Below are 19,759 nucleotides of genomic sequence, written 5' to 3' on the forward strand. Positions count from 1 at the left end.
AGCACCCACCATGCTGCCCTCCTGCTTCCCAACAAAGCCAGTGCCCCTTGTGGGATTGCCCTGTGAGGTGGGGGTGGGACAGTGTCTGTACTTACTTGCTGCCTGAATCTTCGCCTTCCGGCTCACCAGCAGCCCGTAGTGGTTCTGTGCCATGCAGTCGTACTCGCCTTCATCCGAGGACCCATCTCCCCGGACCCTCTGGAAGCGGGAGACGTAGAGAGACCCGTTGGCCAACATAAAGGCGTTCTCACTGTCCACGATCATCACGCCATTCTTCCGCCACGTGATGGTGATGGGCTGGATGCCCTCCACCTGGCAGTAGAGGATCAAGGGTTGCTCCTGCACTGCTATGTCATCACTAGGCTCCACAACGAATGCCAGTTCAGAGGAACGGCCAAAATCTAAAATTAAGAGAGTAGGGCAGAGTTAGCAGCATGTCCAGGAGCAGCAGCAAGAGTCAACTGCTATGGCAGGAAACAGGGGATTATGGAAATATTTTGAATGTGCTACAAACTGCAAGTGTTTCCGAGAAATACAAAACCCACAGGAGGTAGGCTTTGCCTCCCAAGACTTTACTCTCTGAACCTCAGGGTACAATTTCTTAAAGCACAACCACAGGCAAAGTCCTTCAAGGCTGCCTTTGGAGGCTCCACTGAAGGGGACAGGCAGGCACACCCCTCCAGCGGTTTGCAAAACCCTAGCTGCACTCCATACTCCCCTGAAGATTGCCTATTCACCTCCCATTGCAGGTGCGCAGCATCAGACAATTAAAACTTGCACAAGCATAGGGCGTCAGCCATTCCCCGCCCAGGAGAAGTGCACACCAGTGTTGGGAAGCCATTCCTCTCTCCACATAACCAGGCAGAGGGGCTGTGCCGTGCCCCAGACCCGTTTGCAGCACAGCCGGCGGGGGCGAAGGGGGGATCAGCAGCTCCCGATTCAGACCATATTGCCACCGGCATCTTCCCGACACTCCTCCCGCTTGGCAGAGCAGGAGGCTGTTTGCCTCTCGCACGCAACACCGTGCCCTTCTGTCGCTTTGGTCTCTCTCACGCTGTAACAGGCAAAGCATGGTGCTATTCAGCCCTTAATGAAGAGCAAGTTAAGCACCAAAATACAAATGCACAATGTTCCGGCTCAGCCACACAAAAGGTTTCTTGCAAAGCAATTACGCTAAACGATGTCCATGAGAGATAAGTTATTGCAGAATTTGTACCAACAATAGGGAAACCCTCACTTCCCTTGACACAGATACATCCTAATTTACTTCTTTTGCCACAAGAACACGTTTAAACGCTGTGTCCTTGGCATGTTATGCTTCACTTGGTCACAGCACACCTTTTGAGGGTATAATTTGCCCTACAGTCATGATCAGACACTACAGAAGATGACATAAATAGAACTATTGCTTAAAGATTGGCCAAAATATATGCAGACATGAAAGACAAAAAGGGACCAAGAAACAGGAGTTATATAGATATTTGAAGGCTGTAAATGCAGGGATGGAGGTGAACTGAGTTTTTTTAAAGAGGAGCAATGGTGAAGAAATTCCAGCAGAGTAAGAAAACTACAGTTTCATCCAAATATCGAGAGAGAGCCTTTCCAACAGTTCACTTCTGCATTGGTCCTTCAAGGCTGGGGTTTCCCAACCTGTGATAAAGCTTCTTTCCTCTTTCACAGGTTCAGGGGAACCAACTCCACAGATGCTCACAGAATTGGGATGCACACAAGCAATATCTCTTGCCAAACACCGGCCACAGCACAGGCTTTGTAATGCCTGTCCCTCATACAGACCCCACCAAGGACAGGATCCCCCCACATTAGACTCAAAAGCAGGGTGGAGAGCAGACTGTTAATGCATAGCAAGAATAACAGAGATGAGAAGAGGCAGTTACACTAAAGAAAGAGAAGAAAAAAAAGTCTGTCTTTTCTGCTCTGCAAACCCAGTGAGATTTTTTTTCTTTCTTTCTGTAAATCCCCACTGCTTTCTACGGCAACTTAAATTGGATTACAGGGGATAAACATTGAGTGCAACCTGAGCCGAGGCAGATGGACGGAGCAGACAAAGACAGCAGTGGTACTGCAGGGCCAGGCCAAAGGTACTGCCAACGAGGTATGAGTGTGTGCAAGGAATGGACAAACCCCACTTAGTGACAGGCACCTAAAACACACACTTTATTAACCCATTAAGTCTTAAAATGTCAGGCTAGCTCCAGCCATCTCGGTGATCTATCGCTCACTGTGACTCCTTTTTTATGAGATAGCCCTGGGGTCCTCTCAGCAAGTCAGACTGCAGCCAGCACAAACCCATCAATTACTTTTTTTTGGTGAAAATTAAGGAATTAGATGAATGCTCCGCATTTTTCTGCAAAGTGGCCAGAGTCTCAACACCATGCTGGGGCCCCATTCCCTGTGTGGGTGCTCTGGTGAGTTAGGTAGGATAAGGACCCTTGCATCCTGATACTGAGACAAGAGGGACTTGTGACTCCAGAAAATTGAAGATTTCAGGATTTAGCCTAATGCGCAATCAGAAAAAAAACCATAATTAAATAAATGCCCCATCTTCCCCCAGCACCCCTGTACTCTTAGATAAAACAGCTTATTATTATATGTACAACAAAAGGAAGAATCAACATAATTACATGCCCTTCCTACAATTGCTGTCATTATAACAACCATCATTAAGGCCTGTGATTGGAGATAATCATGTTTGCCTCCATAAACATTCGGTCTGCATCCTCACTCCGGGCTGCTCGAACTGCAGGAGTGATGACGCTCGTAATTAGGACTGGGGTCCTCAGACACTTGCTGGAGTGGGGACGGACACCGGTCCTGGGGTTTCCTTGGGCTGCACTCAAGAGCAGGACTGTGCCTTGAGGCATGACACTGTGCAACTGGTTTGTTACCTGTAGACACCTTGCAGTGTCCAGAAGCACCCAAATTCCAACTCAACTCAGGTTTTTCTCATGGGATGTTTATCAGACCTTGAAGAAATCTTGCTGCCTCCTTCCTGGAGTTTCAGGGCCAGGTGACCAACTAACCAGATGTATGGGGAGAAGCTAGTTCACACTGTCTGGTGATCTGGCAGAAGCCAAGCTCTGTCTTTCACCTCTCTTAAAGGCAGACTCTGAACACAGAGCCCTCTTTTTGTGGGATCCTCAGGATGAGAGACAAAGGGACAGACACTCCCAGAGGAATCTCCACAGTAGGACAAGAAGATTCCTGGTGTTTGCTCTAGAGATCAGCTCAGAGGAGCCAGAGGGAGAACACAGACAGATAAGGAGGCAATGGTGGGAGAGAGGAACCCACCCAATTCCATCAGCATAAAGAACTGATTGTGGTTACCAGTGAGGCACAGAAATGATGCTGCAAAGTTGGAAGTAAATGACACTGCAAAGGCACATGGAAATAGTAAAAGTGCAATTAATTGAGAGATGGCAAGGAAATTGCTGAGGCTGTGCACATTCACTCAGGGAGTCTGAAAGCCCCATCCCTCTCCAACAGCTGGCTGTGTATCCAAACCCCTCTAATCCCACAACATCCCAGGTACCTCCCAAAACGTACTGCGAGGCAGCATGGCTCACAGGCACTCCCTGCTCGAGGCAGGAACTGTACAACTCTGCTCGTGGCAGCTCGAGTTTGCAGTTGGAGCCGGGGCGTCAGGCAGGCAGCTGAACAGCCCGCTTGTCTCGACACCGGCAGCGCGTGAGGGAAAACTGCTTTGCTCTCTGCAAAGGGATGGAGGGAGGAAGCGTGATTAGCTCTGACATAAAGGCCACAAGGAAGTTACTAGAATCCTCATTCTACAAGTCTCCTTTTGAGAAACATTTACCATCTCCCTGAGCAATATAATATGTGACTATATGTGCAAATATTTAACAAAAACTATTTCCCCTATTGATCAAGCAGCCAGGCATACTCAGAGAAACCAATTAGCACTTGTGCTTTTGAACCAAGAGATTTATTTAGTGCTGAGAGAAAGAACTTTGAATTAATGGGAAGCTTAAAAGACACTTTGAAGTATATTTAAAAAAAAAAAAAGTTTAATTATTTTTTACTTGACATTGTGATGCACATTCAGGGCTTCAAAAGAACTTGCTGGTACCCCTGTATTGTCCTTTTCCATTTGGGAAACACAATTTTGGCTTTTCCTCCTGTGCTTCAGTGGCTGACTAATGTCACCGCTCTAATTAGCGGTGACATCCATTGCCATGGACCTCAGTCACATCCTGGCTCATCCTCCTGGACCCCATCCAGACCCACAGCCAGCAGGGCCATCCCTGCCCTGGGAGCACATGGTCCTGACAGATGAAGCCCATATTATTACTCCTGTTCTAGACAGGGAACATTAATCACAGAGGGATGAAATAAGCTGCCAATGGCCCGCTCTGAGCTTGTGGCAAGGCGAGATATTGTGAGAGCAATTGGGTCCACCCCACTTTTCCTGGTGCAGCATCATTGGGAGCACTGCTGGGGAGACCAAGGAAGCATCAGCTCCTTCCTCATCACACGAACAGCACGACATCCACCTGCAAATTGCCTCACATCAGCACAGATTTGCCGCCTTCTGATTTACTGTGTTTATTCCCAGCATAACACAGCCTTAATCAGCAGCATAACCACCACCAAGGATAACCACTCCAGTCCTGCTCCAATAAAGCCAAAAGAAGATGTGCAGGACCAGAGGATTTTAGTGGGATTTTATAGGTGAGTATCAGGACCAAAAACCTGGATGCAGGTTGGGCACATGAAAAATAGCTCCTGGTTTTCCAATGGTGGGTTGTTTTTCATTCAAATCCTTCTGCAGATGGAAGGATATGGAAGGAAGAGATATATGGACCTGAAAGATGTCCTCCAACAGATTATAACAAGCTTCAGGCTGATGAAATTGGCAGCCTAAAAATCCAGCTGGTGCCCTCTTAAATCTCCTTGAGCCTGACCCAGACCCTAAGGAGAAAAGCACTGCACTGCAGTAAAGTGCAAATTGGCTCTTTAGGGCATCCAGAAAATTTACATTTAAAGAAGAGGAGAATAGGCTGTAACAGGCCCCACATCTTGCTGGCAGTAAAGTTTACTAGCTCAGAATTTTTTATTCCCTTTCCTTTTGGATGGGAGGTTATATAAAGCGATTTTTCCATCAGGGAGCATAAACCACATCCACTCATTAAACAATTGCAGGAGGTCTCTGACCTTCTAAAAGAGAGGGATAACACAACCTCTCAGCCACCTGATAGAGAGCCCAAAAACACCCAGCATCACTGCCCTCAATGGGGACACCGATTTTAACTGAAGAGAAGTTGCCCCAAATAATTTTCAGATGTTTGAGACCAGACTGAGCAAATCCCAGGAGGTTGCTTGTTGAATACTGTGGAAGCTGGAAGCATTCACAGCACAAAGAGCCTTTCTAGGACAAGCTCCAAGTCCTTGTGGGCTCCCCCATCTCTAAAGAAGGCAGGATAAAACCTGTTGGTATAGCTGGAAAGGGCAAAGACCTTTCCTGAGCTAATTACCCACAGTAGCTCCATCCACAGCGAGGCATCCTGAGAGCATGGCAGCAAGCCGTGTAGGATGCGCTGTTATTTGCATTCCCCACGTATTTAACAGCCCTGACCAGATCACAGCCTCACCACAGAGGGCATCAGCAACACAAACACAGAGCAGGAAACACAAATACAGAGCAAAAGCACAGCCAAGATGGGAAATGCTGTACCAGAGCCAGGGTCCCCCAGGCTTCAGCTCCCAAGGCTGCTTTAACGTAGGACAGGGGAACAGCCGGTTCATTCCCTGACCCTGTAGGAAAACATCAGGGAAGTGGCTGTCCCCACAGCCAGGCCCTTGCACAGATCCAGCAGGAAATGGACTGGCCACTCAGTGTGTGATTGTGCTCGTGGATCAGAGATGGTGGCTGGCACGATGGCACAAGGCTGCCAAAAGAGCCACAGGCGCCTTGGCGTCACAGTGCCAAACCCCACCAGCCAACACAGCCCTGCCACCAAGCCCCTGAATTTCAGCTTGAGTTCTGGCAGGCAGGGATGGCATGCAAGGAAAGGGAAGGAAAGGTCTTTCCACAGGAAAGTTAGCGTGCACATGATAAACTTTGAAACTCTTAATTTTATCCGGGGGATACAATTAGTATTCAATATAATTACAAAAAGCAAACTCAGCGCTCTCTCCTCCCTGCCATCCCCTCTGCCTTATCACCTCCCACCCTGAAATTCAGGATGGAGGAAAGCATCTTGCTCTTTTCAAGGAGCCGAGCACTGCATGGATCCCTGCTCGCTCCAAAACCAGCGCCTTGAAACAAGAGCTCCTCTCTCTCTTTTCACGTACTCTCAGGTTTCAGCAGCGACGACCCTTCTGCAAAAGCATCTTCACAGCTCAGCAGAACCATTCACCACGACCCACATCCCGATTTGCCATCATCAACACAATCTCATGTGCAAGAACAACAAAAAAAAACAGGCAGCAAATCCTTGACTCCGCTCTGAAACTCTGGTTTTAAATTACCAACACGGAGCAGGTCTGGGTTGTTAAGTGACTGGGCTGCTCTCGAGTGGAAGGTGCGATACAACGGTGACATCTGATATAATAGCAAGGCCAGATCAGTGTGCTCTGTGCTTTCCTCATGCGCTCGCCTATTTGCCTCTCTTGTCTCTTAAAGTGCAATTATTGACATGTTCTCCTTCTTAACCATCAGTTTTATATGCTTGCCAATGACTCCTGAACATGTGTAAACAATTATTTTTATTTTCTTGCAAAACCAAAATGTTGGATATTCTTTTGGATAAGCAGACTCGGGTAGATTTTCATGAGCCCTGCTACATAATTTATTAGTTTCTAAACTCTGTAAAACTAAAAGCTCCACTAAAGTTCAAATAAGTCTGTGATTTCAAAGTAATTTTGAATGGACTATTCCTGTTTCTGACTAATGTTAGGTAATTTATTTAAATGGGAATTCTTAATCTGCAGAGGTAGATTCTTGCATTGTTTTGTTAGTTAAATAAAAGGACAATATAATGGGCCAGAAGCCCAGGAGTGCAAAGCATGAAATATTGTGGGGGAAAGGGACAGAGAAAAAAGCATCTTCTGTCCCAGAGCTGCTGCAGGCTGAAAAATTAAGTACATGATCTGCTCATCCCATGGCTTTGGAGCAGAGTCTAAGGGGCTGTGAAGCAAGGGCTGGCATTGCATGGGGTCACTGCTTGGCACTTCACACACTGTGACACAGGACCCTTGAGAAATAAGGAAATCGGAAATAAAAAAGTTCAGGCAGACAGAAAAAGAGGGAGAGAGACTTTCTCATTTGCGCAAATAAAATGAAAGCACTTTTGCAGCTCTCTGCCAGGCAGTGCTGCTGCTGAGCTTAACCATGCTGGCCCGTGCCAGGCTGACAGCACAGGGGCCAAAATTGGGATTAAACAGGATGGAAAGGAGTGGGGAGCCAAGCTGTAATCCTGGATCTGGGACTCTCTGCCCAGATCCTCTCCCCTGGAACCCTCTACAAGCTCCTAAGTGAGCATGGGAACTTCTTCTGTGCCAGATCCAGAGCCTGACAGGTAACAAGAAGAAGCACAATTACATCAACTTAATATTTCTAACCCCCTTTGCCAGGGGTGGTGGGGCAGATTATAAGGGGAGCAACCTGTCCTGTTGCCCCCTCTCTCACCTTGCTTTATACACTTCCAAAGTTTAATTCTGGCACCATGGTGGCCCCAGCAGACACCTGAGTGCCACAAGCACGGGTGGCTGCACACTCACACCCCTGTGAGTGTGCAGCCCCGAGCACAGGTCCCAAAGGTGGTGCCTGCTGACACCGCTGTGCGACGCCTGCCCCATTTCATGGGCTGCCTGCTGCCTCCACGCGGGAAAACCACGTCCTGAGATTCCCCTGTTGAACTCCCAAGAGAAACGAAGCCCAAACATGAGCTTGAATTTCATACCAAGTCTCTGAGCGTTACTGGGGAAATGATACCTGATACTCTCTATGTATATTAAGAAAAAAGACAGGGTATTACACCAATTTAGTAGAAATCAATCCTTTTTTTTTTTGTCTGAAAAAAAGACAACAAAGCCATACAGAGTAAAAAATTAGTGAAAGCTTATAGCTTCAATAATTTAGAAGTTAAGCCTACTTAAGCATAAATGATGATGTTTAATTCCAAGGCTGTTACTGAGCAGAGCCGGGGAGCCTCTCGTATCCTATGCCTGCCTTTGAATGCCGGGCTCAGCAATAACAGACAAAAGCTGTCCACCACCCAGAACAAAGAGCTCCAGGAAATTAAAAAAAAAAAAAAAAAAAAAAAAAAAAGAAAATACCGTCTCGCTGCTGAGCCCACTCCTGCACGCTGACCAGCAGCTCCCAGTGCCTGGTTCACAGTCGCCAGACCAGCATTTTGGGGAGTTTGAAAACCACAGGGCTGGGAGTGGAGCATCGTGTCCCGCACAGCGCCGCACTGCTCCGACACGGCATCCCCGGCGAGGCTGCTCCGGCGCTCATTGACACTGACGCGGGAGGGTTTATTAAACTCAGGAGAGCGCACAAACACGTTACCTCGCTGTTAACCACGTTGAGAGCACAGAAATCCACCGAAGGGGGGGGGAAAAACCGTCAGAACCAAAAAACTTTGAAAGTGTAGCCAAACACTCCTCAGCGGGGCCAGCAAAACACACTCTGAAGTCAGGAGCCACTGACCCGCCAAGGCGCAGCATAAACAAACACACAGAGCAATTTGGACAGCAGCAGGCGATAACCTAGACACAAATTCAAGTTGCTAAAGTTCTGCTTTCAAATATTCACTTCTTTTCCTTTCCTCTTAAAAAACAAAACAAAACAAACTTTTTAAACCATCCTCATTTTACTACTCAGGAATCTTAACATAATAACAAGACCTGCTTCGTTACATCCACTTCTATTTTCCGCGAGTTACACTGGCTTCACCTCCTTGCGCGGTTGCTACGGACCACGTGGCGAGATTTATGATACAACTAACCCACAGCTTTGCTTTCTAAACACCCTAGCAGCTAATCTTTGATAAATCTAACACACACTTTTCTCCCTCTGACCATGCTGGGCTGCTTACAGGGCTTTTTTTTAATAGTTCATAGAATAAGCACAGAATGGTTTGGGTTGCAAGAGACTTTAAGGACCATCTCCTTACAACCCCCCCATATGGGCAGGGACACCTTACACTAGCCCAGGTTGCTCAGTTCCAACTTTTCCTTATCTAGAAGGCTGTTAAAGAGAGACTAGAACAGGATGCACACGGGTATTTTGCTGCAGAACAGCATCTTTGTCAGATTAGACCCATGCTTATGTAGCAACACCAGCAGAAGAAAAACACTGCCATTTATCTGCAGGACATGTGCACAGTAGGTCCAGGGAAAGCTCTCTTTTGATGTTTTGTAGTCCGACCAGGTGGACTGTGTTACCAATGCGGACAGAGCTAGCGTTACAGGAGAGCACAATATACTTGTAAGTCTGAAGTTGCTCGCCCTCATCCCTGCAACTTGTCTCCCAACATCTCTGTCGTTATCACAGCCTTTGCGGACGAACGCGACGCGTCCGTCGGGCGCTGCCTCCCGCTCCCACCGCGGTGACGATCCCGGCGGCTCTTACGATCCGGGCACGGGTGGATGGCCAGACACGCCACTGCCCCGGCAGCCACCACACCCTTCCCCTTCCCCAGCGCCAGCGATGGGGGCTCGGGCTCCACTAACACCACCGTCCCTCCCTAGAGCCCCCCGCACAAGCGGTTTCCAACTGGAAGCACAGTTTCTGGGGAGCACTTCGGGATCTCTGCGCATGAAGGCGCTGGGATGGGCTGGTGCGGGACTCCGCAGCCCCAAGCCACGACTCCTGCTCGCCCTCCCGGAGGAACGCGCTCCGTTCCCGCGGAGGGATGCTGACCCGCGGGGACCCCCACGCCGCACCGGCGGACACACGGGGAGCTGCCAGTGACCGCGGACGAGCGAGGGGAAACGGGACCGGCGGCGGGGATGGCGAGGGACAAGGGGACGAGCAATGCCCTGGCCACCTCGGGGGTGACGAGGGGACGCGAAGTGCTGGAAGGACGGGCGGACGGAGCGGCCGCGGGGAGCGGCGCCGGTGCCGGGCGCGGCGGCGGCAGGTCCATGTCCGCGCCCCCGCCCGCTCCCCCAGCCCAGCCCGGCTCTTACCTCCGCGGCAGACAAGCAGCAGCAGCCCCAGCAGGCAGGCGGGCAGCGCGGAGCCCGGCGGAGCCATGGCATCCCGGGCGGGCGGGCTCGCCTCCCTGCGCCCCACGGGGAGGGAGCAGCCCGCCGGCAGAGAGGGAGGGAGGGGAGGAGGGAGGGCGGCCAGGCGAGAACCACCCCCAGCTGTGGGGAGGGCGGGAGAGGGAGGGGAAAAAAAGGAAAGGGGAAAAAAAGGGGAAAAGCGGCTCTCAGCGGTGCTGCCCTCGGCGCGAACACGCCGCCGCGCCGGGCGGGCGGGGGGCGGCGCTGAGGGAGCGGGGCCGCCGGCGGGCGGGGGGCGGGCAGCGCCTTGCGCCATCTTGCGCATTCGCCGGGGCGCCGGCAGCGCCGGCCGGGCTGAGGGGCGGGGGCGGCTCCGTGAGGGGCCACTCCGCGCCCGGGACCCGCGGGGAGTGTGCAGGGAGCCTCATGGGTCTGCCTTCGCCGGAGCCCCCTCACGGCACTCCCGTCCCAGAGCTCCCGTCATAGAGCACGTCTCAAAACCCACTCACGGGTCGAGCCTCGCCGATCTCCCCTCATGTGTCTCGCTCACCGGAACACCTTCGCGTTTCTCCCTTCACAGGAGCCCTCTCTTCAGAACCCACTCACGGGTCTCCCCTCACTGGTGCCACTTCACGAGGCTCCCCTCGCAGGGCTGCTCTCGCCAGTGCCACCTCACGGGGCTCCCCCACACCGAAGCCCTGTCACCGGTGCCCCCTCACCGCTCTCCCGTCGCTGAGGCAGCCCCACAGGTCTCCCCTCACCAGAGCTGCTTCAGGAGTCTCCCGTCACCGGTCTCCCCTCGTGTGTCTCCCTCACCAGAGACCCCCTCAAGGGTGTCCCCTCCCTGTCACCGGAGCCCCCTCACAGATCTCCCCTCGCCACTTCCACTTCCCGGGGCTTCCTTCACAGAGCTCCAGGGATTACAGGGATACATCAGGAGGCTTCCCCTCACCTGTCTCCCTTCACTGGGGCAACAGGAGAAGAGCAGAAGAGCTTGGCTTGTCCCACCTCTGTGCTCTCGATTTTAATGCTATCCTAAGTGACTTACTCGAGTCAGTAATGCAGGTGTTGGACCAGCCTGCTCACCCTGAAGATGCCCCCAGTGAGGAAGGACCCAGTAAGGGATGAGTCTGCTCCTAAATCCTGCCACAGCAGGATAATTTGTCTGCCCTCCTGGCATGAAATAAGGAGAATGTGTTCTTACAAGGCTCTCACCCCCTGTGCCCACGCAGTATTTTGTGCCTTTCTGTCCCTACCCTGTCCTACCCTGTCCCTTGGCCCATGTTCTCCACAAACATAACTCATATCATCACTTCTAGCAGCAAAAGCCAGCAAAAGCCAGCTCTGCAAAGACAGCTCAGTGTTTTGTGGTGTTTGCTTGGCAAAAAGGAACTAAAATGAAATAAAAGTCAATCCTAACCAATTTGTTTCTTCAGACTAAAACCAGATTTTGTGGACTGGGTTACTAAACCCTGTAACCATTCCTAGAAATCTGGTGAAAAACCCTTTGTGAAGAGGAGCAATGTGAGGCTCCCCTGGATGGTGCACCCTGAGCATGTCGGAGTCAGCTAACGAGGAAAGAAGACGTCACTACATCTGCTCCACATTAAAGCTTCCTTCGTTTAGCAGAGGGTTGAGCTATACGAGGCTCCTTCAGCTAGGGAAGAATTTGCTCTGGCTCCACCAGCCTCTCAAAAACATCTGAATTTCTGTGCTGTCCCTGACCTTTTGGCACCAGCCGTGCTCTTGCTCCGACTCCCTGGCTCCTGCCATGGGGCCCCATCAGCATTTATGTAACGCTTGAAGCCATCATGGACTTGTGGCCACTATTACTGAGGATGGATTGTGGGAATTAATAATTCCAAGAGAAATTGAGTACTATGTGCTTTACAGGGCTGCTTTCCCTGCTAACCACAGATTTTGTGTGCTTTCGCTGAGATGTGCCCTGGCAGGACCCAGGGGCTGGGGAGGTAGATACATGTTTAGGGTATCACCAAGTTCACCCTCACATCTTGTAAATTACCCTGGTGACAGCACTGATGGCACATTCTGAAATCATCCACTGCTGCCAAACAATAGGAGTTATAAGAAAAACCATGAGATCTTTTAGGGAATAGGCAGGTTTGGGGCTTTTGGAGCCACCTAAGAGCAGGAATTCAGAGCACTCATGTTTTTCTACGCTCTGTAAGCATGAGGGCTTAGAAAAGTTGCTTTGTACTGGAGGCAGGAATTTGCTTATCACACTGCGAGCAGAAATCGGAGCCTTTGGAAAAGCAGCAGGGTTACAGGAGTGACGGTGTCCAGCCCAAACTGAGGCTCCAAACCCTTTCCTGCAGAGCAGTCAATGCGTCCATTCCTCCGTCCCCCTTGCAGGTGAGGGACACAGGATCTGTCTGCCATTCCTCCGTCCCCCTTGCAGGTGAGGGGCACAGGATCTGTCTGTCCATCTGCCCTCCCTCTCCACAATGCCCTCTGAGGGCATCACTCACCCCTCACTCCCTGCACAGCATATCTCCATCAGCTCCAATCGTGCTCCTGATTTACACCAATTAACTGCAAACTGAGGTCCCCAAGACACCATTAGTAGTTTCAGTGGATGAAGTGGGAGATTAACTTGTCTGAATTCACTCCATTTATTATTCTATGTGTAATTGTGGTTACCCTGCCTGCTAACAGCCTGAGAGCTTTTCCCTTATGTACATACATGCGGGGTTTTAGCATCTGCTTCATGGTCAGTGAGCAATGGGAAGCAGGAGCTAAAATTGTGGCACCCACCTTGAGGCACTGAGCCCAGAGCCATGCCAGCAGTGGTGGGACAACCCCAGGATCTGCTCTTGGAAGCTGTTTTCGCCAGCAGAAACTGTTTTCTCTGTGTCTGTTGAGAATCTGTGAAGCAAACCTGGCCACCTCAGTGCATCACAGAGCCCATTGTCTCATGCTGTGCCTTGTTCCAGAGGGCTGAGCTGGGCCATGCACTGCACTGGCAATTGTAACTCCCTGAATTACCTGAGACCACGAGAAACCCAAGCCCGCTGTAGTGTGTTTCCAGCTGCATCCTTACACAGTGTGTCAGGGTGACAAAGGTTGGGAAGAGAAAGAAACGCAACCTGATGCTTTGCTCTTCACTTCTCTCCTGTAACTGCCGTGTCCGTCCATCTCTGTCATCCATCCCATCCCATCCCACCGTGGCTCCCCTCAGCAGCCTCCAATCAGCATCCTACGCTGTGAACTGGGAGCTGGAAGAGTGATTTGCAGTCACGCATCACCCCCTCCAAGGTCCTTCCTTGCTCGTTTGTGGGGTTACCTCTCATTAGGAGAAAGACTCATCAGAGTTACACAGTCTGACAGAGTTCCCTTTAACCACTATCAGAGAACACTGTGCTAAGTGCAGATTTATTACCTCTGTAATGCAGATAAAATGAGATTTTATGGCTCTGTAGTCGTGGCAGCATAAAGTAATAATGGAAACTATGTACTGAAGTAGGGAATGCATCCCAGGAAGAAGGGAGATGCACGGGAGGGTAATAGTGTGTCCTTGGGCACTGGCAGCTATCCTCTCACCAATCCTGCCAGACACAAACCACCAAGTGCTCAGCCCAGTGTGCCATCCCAAGAGAACTCTCACCACTCATCTGCTAGATGCCTCTGCTTATTTTTACCATTAAAATTTCCCAGCAAGATGAAGCACGGAACTGGACAAATATTTTTTCCTGTAGGAATTAGTTCAAAACTGAGAAAGGAGTGAGATTCCAGAAATGCCTAATGAATCCAAACTCTGCTCATGTCTGAAATTCCAGAAGAATCCCTAAGGAACCAGGTGCCCACTATCATCTCACAATCCCAAACTTCACGGTGATGAGCTCTGGTACTGAAGTGGTGTGAGCGTGAAACCTGCAGTCTGCTCCCACCACTGCTTCTGCCAGCAAGGTGCAGCCTCACACAGCTGGAACAGACTTAACTGTGAGACAAATTCCACTCTTAAAAAAAAAAAAACATTTTATTAATAACCCATTAGTTAAGGAATATAAGGACAATGTCTTACACTTTAACACTAAAGAGTATTTGTGGACTAAGAACAGTCTCTGAAGAAAGAAAGTTATAATAAAGTACAGTATGGAACCAAACACAGACACAACCTTCAAACAAGATCAAGTTCTGGTTACACATCTTTATGCACTGTGCAGAAAATGAAATTTAACTTGAAAATACAAGCAAGGGAATACAGTAACAGAAGTAGATGGTAGATTTCTGCTGGTTAAACACTTCTTTTCTAACAAAAGTATTGATTAGAAAAGACACAATGATTCCTTCAAAACATCTATTACTAATGAGATCAAAACCATATACAGTGTTCTAGTAAAATGGTTGTTTTTTTACACAGCAATATTTCATGGGCTGATTGTTAGCTAGTAATGTAAAAAAATTCACAAACTCTAAAGTAGAAGTTATCCCATTTGAACTATTTAAACCAGAACTTTGCTGCCTGTTAATTAAGAAATCAAGTCAACAAAAAGCTGATAGAGGTTTTTATCTGAGTTGCATGTTTCATGTAACAAGAAATGAAAAGAAACAAAAGGATGAGAATTGTGACTCTCACAGCAGCATGGGGAATATACAGTTGTGCAGCCAAACAGTAACATTAATACTAGAAAATTATGCCAGTGAGACAAACCTGACATTTTAACAATGTAAAACAATATACACCAGCAAAAAAAGTTGAACAGCAATAATCTTTAGTGTTACTGAAAGGAAGAAAATGGAGAAAGGAGCCTGGTGTGCAGGAATAGATATTAAGAATGATGGGTAATTAAAGGTATCAACAGTTTGTGTGCCTGTGTGAAATCTGCAAGAAAGCTACTTATTTCATGATAAAAAAATATATGCACTGGTTGTTTCAGCTTTACACATCAAATGTGTATTATGTGTCTTCGATTCAGTTCCAGCTGAGACTGAAAGATCCCTGGAGCACAGCTGAGTTGGACAGGGACACCCAGCACTCTGTGTGGATGTGTGTTCATCCAGGGACAGCTGTGGTGCTGCTGGTCAGTGGTGACCTCTTGGCTCCAAGGGAACTGTCTGCCTTTATGCAACTCAGGTCTGGCCTACCAGCCCATGGCCACTACGGTTCTTGGACAGCCAAACACTGCCAGCTTCACACCCCGGTACAGTTTGGTGAAGTGTAATGAGATCAGAACAAGCCCCAGCATAAGGTGACAGAAGTGTTTTGGGGATGCATAAACAAAATTGTTTGTGGTCTGCTGCATCTCCCCAAAGCTCTCTGAGCCTGTAACTATTGTGGTGGTTTGGTGGTCAGCCCAAAGTGATCCAGGAGAATGGTGCCCCACTCTTCCTGCTTGTGTGGGCTGCAGTGACAGGCAGGGACAGCCTTCAGGCAGCTCAGGGCTGTAGGACTGCTGAAGGCTGTACAGGCAAAGCAGGGGGTGCACGTACAAGGGAGCACCCCCAAAACTGTGGCACACTCCTACATCAGCCTCTGTCCCCTTCCATCCCCCTGGATGGAAAGTGGCAATGGCAATGTGGCTTGTGCAGGGCCTGTTCTGTCACTGAGGAAGGGCAAGGACTCTTCATGGAACTGGGACCTGAGGGCCACCTGCACAGTGTCCCCCCACTCTCCGCAGCGAGGACCTGGCCTTGCCCAGCTGGAGGGTTTGTACCTCTGCGACTGCATCCGCTCCCAGAGAACTGTGAATTGCCCTTATTGCCTGCAATAACACTTCACTGCTTATCTGTAACCCTGCTAAGTCATGAGTTTCAAAGTCTTGTGGCAGTGGGTTCTGGAGGTTATTTACACACTTCCTCTGCCCAGCTATGTTTCCTTGCCTTTTCCTCGCTCCAGTAGCACACACACAAACTCCTGCTTTCGCCTGCTCACTGGCACTGATATCCAGTCTCTGTCCCACAGCATTCCAGAGTCATGGCTAGTCAGAACATGGAACAGAATTTCTGAGACTCCTCAAGACACCAAGCTGGAGAAACAGAGCAATCACAATGACTGGAAATACAGCTGGTTACCAGAACAGTGTGTCATACTGGGAGGAGATGCTGCCAGCTGCGGAGAAATGGAAGCTCCAATATCCTTCCCATCAGAGTACATGGAGGCTTGGAGGTTCTCATTTGCTGAAAAGCTGGAGGTAAAAGGGTTGCAGGGTGCTGGTGAAGTGAGGTTTGCCATGCTGCAAGCAGTGGTACCTCCACCCAGTCGTCACCAGGAAAAACAAAATCTAAAGTCTTTTACAGGATCTCAACTTGGCACACAGTTTCCCCATACACCCTGGGGAGAATTTCAGTAAGAAAAGAGGAAGGTGGGTATCTTTTCCTTCACTTTTTAAACAAATGGTGAGATGTCTGAATCCTCCAGGAAGGCAGAACATTCATCAAACATCCATGAACAGAATTACTGATTGTTGTTAACTCCAAGCAGCTGGTCCAATCTTGTAGCATTTGCAGTGAAACCCTGCAAGCCTGGAGCAAGACAGAGACCAGCTAAAAAAAGTAGAGAAAAGTCCACCCTCAGCAGGGCCAGGCTGAGATACATGTCAGCAGTAAGCATACAGCATCAGCAGGAAGAGTCACTGGATGATTTTCTTCAAGCCAGACTGACTGGTATGAGACCAAAGATTTAATTTAAAAGCTCTGGTGGCACTCTGCTTTTCAAAAAAACCCCGCCAAAAAGCACTTTGGCCAGGACTATCAGAAGTGACTGGAAATTTTCACTTGTTCATCCAAGGCTTTCAGCAAGTCCACTGCTTACAGAAGGCTGAGTGCTGCTCTCTGTAAATCAAAACCATCTGAGATGTCTCCACACGGGCAACCAATAAAAGAGAAAAGAAATACATGCCCCAGTATCACAAGTTACTTTTGCAATTGCTGGTTCTTCTTTCTATTTGTTAGTATAAGCTTGTTGAGGAAAGATGGATTGACATCCTGCCAGCTAAAGCAGTCTCCTTTGGCAGCTGCTGCAAAACACAGTCCTACAGAGAGACACAACCCAACTCTCTGGCTGTAGGAAAGGTGTCAAGAAACAAAGCAAGAGAGACATCACATCTGCAGCACTATGTGTTAAAGAAGAGTCAACAACCAGTGCAAACATATTCTTTAGAAAAAGGCAGTATAAGAATAAGTTAAAACCTATAATGGACTATAACAAATGAGTAGATCTACTGCTTTTTTTTTTTTCTCCAACAGACATGAGGTAGTTGTGTTGTTAGGGAGGAAAAATAAAGAAAGAGAGAAGTAGTAAAAATGCTACTCTATACCACACACTATTCCACTTTATAAAATTAAATAATATAAAGATGTTCCAAGGAAATAAAAATACATGTTGTACATTAAAAGGACAGATGTGTACCTAAAATATTAGGTACAAGAACCTACATAAAACAAAGCCCAGGCTGGTGAAAAGACCCAGACGCCGCAGAAGGTTCTATATAGTACAAGTTGTTAGAGGCACTCGTAGAGTGTGTAATAAAAGGCCACTACATCAGCCTGCTAGTAGTAGTTACTGCAGTAGCGCACACAGAGAGCCTGGTAATCCTTCCAGCCACGGGAGGACAGAAAAGGCTGGTGCTTACAGCTCACTGCCTTTGGTTCTGGGGCTTCTGCCCGCTCCTGGGACTCCTGTGCCAGAATTCATCCAACGCTGCCAGGCAGTCAGTAGTGCCCAGGCACTCCTCAGGGAAGAGGCAGTTAAGAAGGATCCCTCGGTGCACTCTGCCACCTCCCAGTGTTAAAGGACGTCCTGCCAGTTGCCTCGAGGGCCATGGTGAAGTGACAGCCCCAGCCTAGCGCAGAAGGCTCTGTTCCATTGTGGTTCCGCGGCAGACTTTGGCAGATGGCTCAGTCCTGCTCCCACCAACACCCGGCTCCTCATCGGCTTCAGCGGGAGGAAGATGGGTCCTTTCCAACCCACCTGGCTTCCCAAAGGCCTCCGTAGAGCTACAGGTCCAAGCCCTGCTCTGGTGAGATGCTGCACCTGCCCAGCTCCTGCTGGGCTCAGCCAGCTGAGGGCTGGCAGCACCTCATAGGGACAGGCTCTCCTCGTGCTTCAGCTCTGCTGTGATCAAAATCAGATCAGTTCATTCTTTGTGATTGTGGACATGTGCCATGTTCTCAGATGCTGAGGATGGACTGGTTAAACCAGAGTTACTACAGAGCAGGGCCTCCTCAGGTGCCGTGGAAAGCAACTGGCACTTGCCTGGCTGCACATCAGCCCTGCCTTCCTGGATGGAATCCGAATCTCCACTCTCCTCTGAATGCAGACTTTCTCCATGCCTGTGGAAGCCATTGGTGAGCCCATGGATACAAACAGCCTCTGGTTTGTCAGTCTTTGTGTCAGTACAGACCAGCTCAGCCTGGGCCTGAGCCTCCAAATTGTCCACGCAGTCCACCAACACTTGGCCAGTGTCCTGCTGGGAACTGGGAAGAGCCAGCTCTGCTGAGGGGAGCTCTTCCAGCTCCCGGTCCTCAATTTCTGTCTCTTCGCTCTCCAGGGTGTGCAGCTGGGAGTCATAGTCTCTGTCAGAAGCTGAAAAATCAGAATGGACAATGACTTCTGCTTCTACTTGGTGGAGGCTGGCTGGCAGGTGGCTTTTCTTTGCTTCATTCTGTTATCAAACAGGGGAGAAGTTAAAAAGAAAAAAAAAAAAAGGAAAAGTGAAATTCAGATAACTGAGGCTGTGACCAAACCAAGCAATAAAATTTATTTATTTTTAATCCCATTGAGTGCAATGGGATGTACATATGCCTCTATTAAGCATTATCTTGATATGTTTCTCAGGGCTTAGGTCTTAAGAAGCAACTCAAATCACCTCGGGATCATTATTTCTATTTTACATTTGAGAAAGCGAGTCCCAAGGGAGCGAAGTGATTTGCTCACAGTTTCTTGGCAGGCTGGAGCAACCATTCCTCCAAGCCTCTGTCAAAGACCACAATTTTCAAATCTCACCAGTGTGTTTCCATATTAAGGGCCAGATTGTTAGAGGCTGAGTGGGCAGCACTGTAGGAAACTGGCTTCTGAGATGGATAAAGGGGCTCCCTTCACTTTCCTCATTTAATTTTGGCTACATATCACAAAGTGTGTGTTTGTTAAAGCCCTGGTCACAGCCTGCAAGAGTCTGTGTAAATTCAAGCACTTTAATTCAGAAAGAAAACAGTAAGTTCTGCTCCACAGTGCTTAAGTGGAGCTCAGGCTACAGATCTCCACAAATCTGGCTGATGAGCAGGTCATTTTGCGAGATTATCACTCAATAATTTATCAGACAAATTATTGTAGAAGCTCACAAAGAGCTCTCTAGGCAATCAACGCTCAGATTCTGGGCTGAGTGTGATGTAGCAGCAAGAAGACAATTCAGAGTATGGAAGTGATATCCCACGTGTAATTTGCGCTTTCTGTTGAAGCCAACTTTGAGCATCATTTACATATTTTAACACTTTTCTCTTTTGTTGACAAACTCTGATGGGTAAGCTGTGCTGTAAATGCTGCCCTGTAATTGGGCTGTAAAACATTGTCTTAACTCTATCCACA

The 19,759-nt window shown here is 48.9% G+C and overlaps 2 protein-coding genes across 2 annotated transcripts in view; both read right to left on the bottom strand.

Moving 5' to 3' along the window:
- Positions 1–10,367, bottom strand: part of IGDCC3 (immunoglobulin superfamily DCC subclass member 3) — a 101,145-nt gene extending 90,778 nt beyond the window's left edge. Inside the window, exons 1-2 of the mRNA XM_053988392.1 lie at positions 10,177–10,367; positions 96–401 (exon numbers count right to left, since the gene is read on the bottom strand). Of these exons, the coding sequence (XP_053844367.1) occupies positions 96–401; positions 10,177–10,243 (373 nt within the window). The 5' untranslated portion in view covers positions 10,244–10,367. The remainder of the gene's footprint in view (positions 1–95; positions 402–10,176) is intronic.
- Positions 10,368–14,193: 3,826 nt separating this feature from the next.
- The window catches only part of IGDCC4 (immunoglobulin superfamily DCC subclass member 4), an 88,053-nt gene continuing 82,487 nt past the window's right edge, over positions 14,194–19,759 (bottom strand). The window contains exon 20 of the mRNA XM_053988744.1: positions 14,194–18,839. Within this exon, the coding sequence (XP_053844719.1) occupies positions 18,312–18,839 (528 nt within the window). The 3' untranslated portion in view covers positions 14,194–18,311. The remainder of the gene's footprint in view (positions 18,840–19,759) is intronic.

The sequence above is a fragment of the Vidua macroura genome, chromosome 12 (assembly GCF_024509145.1).
Source record: "Vidua macroura isolate BioBank_ID:100142 chromosome 12, ASM2450914v1, whole genome shotgun sequence".
Taxonomy (NCBI): Eukaryota; Metazoa; Chordata; class Aves; order Passeriformes; family Viduidae; genus Vidua; species Vidua macroura.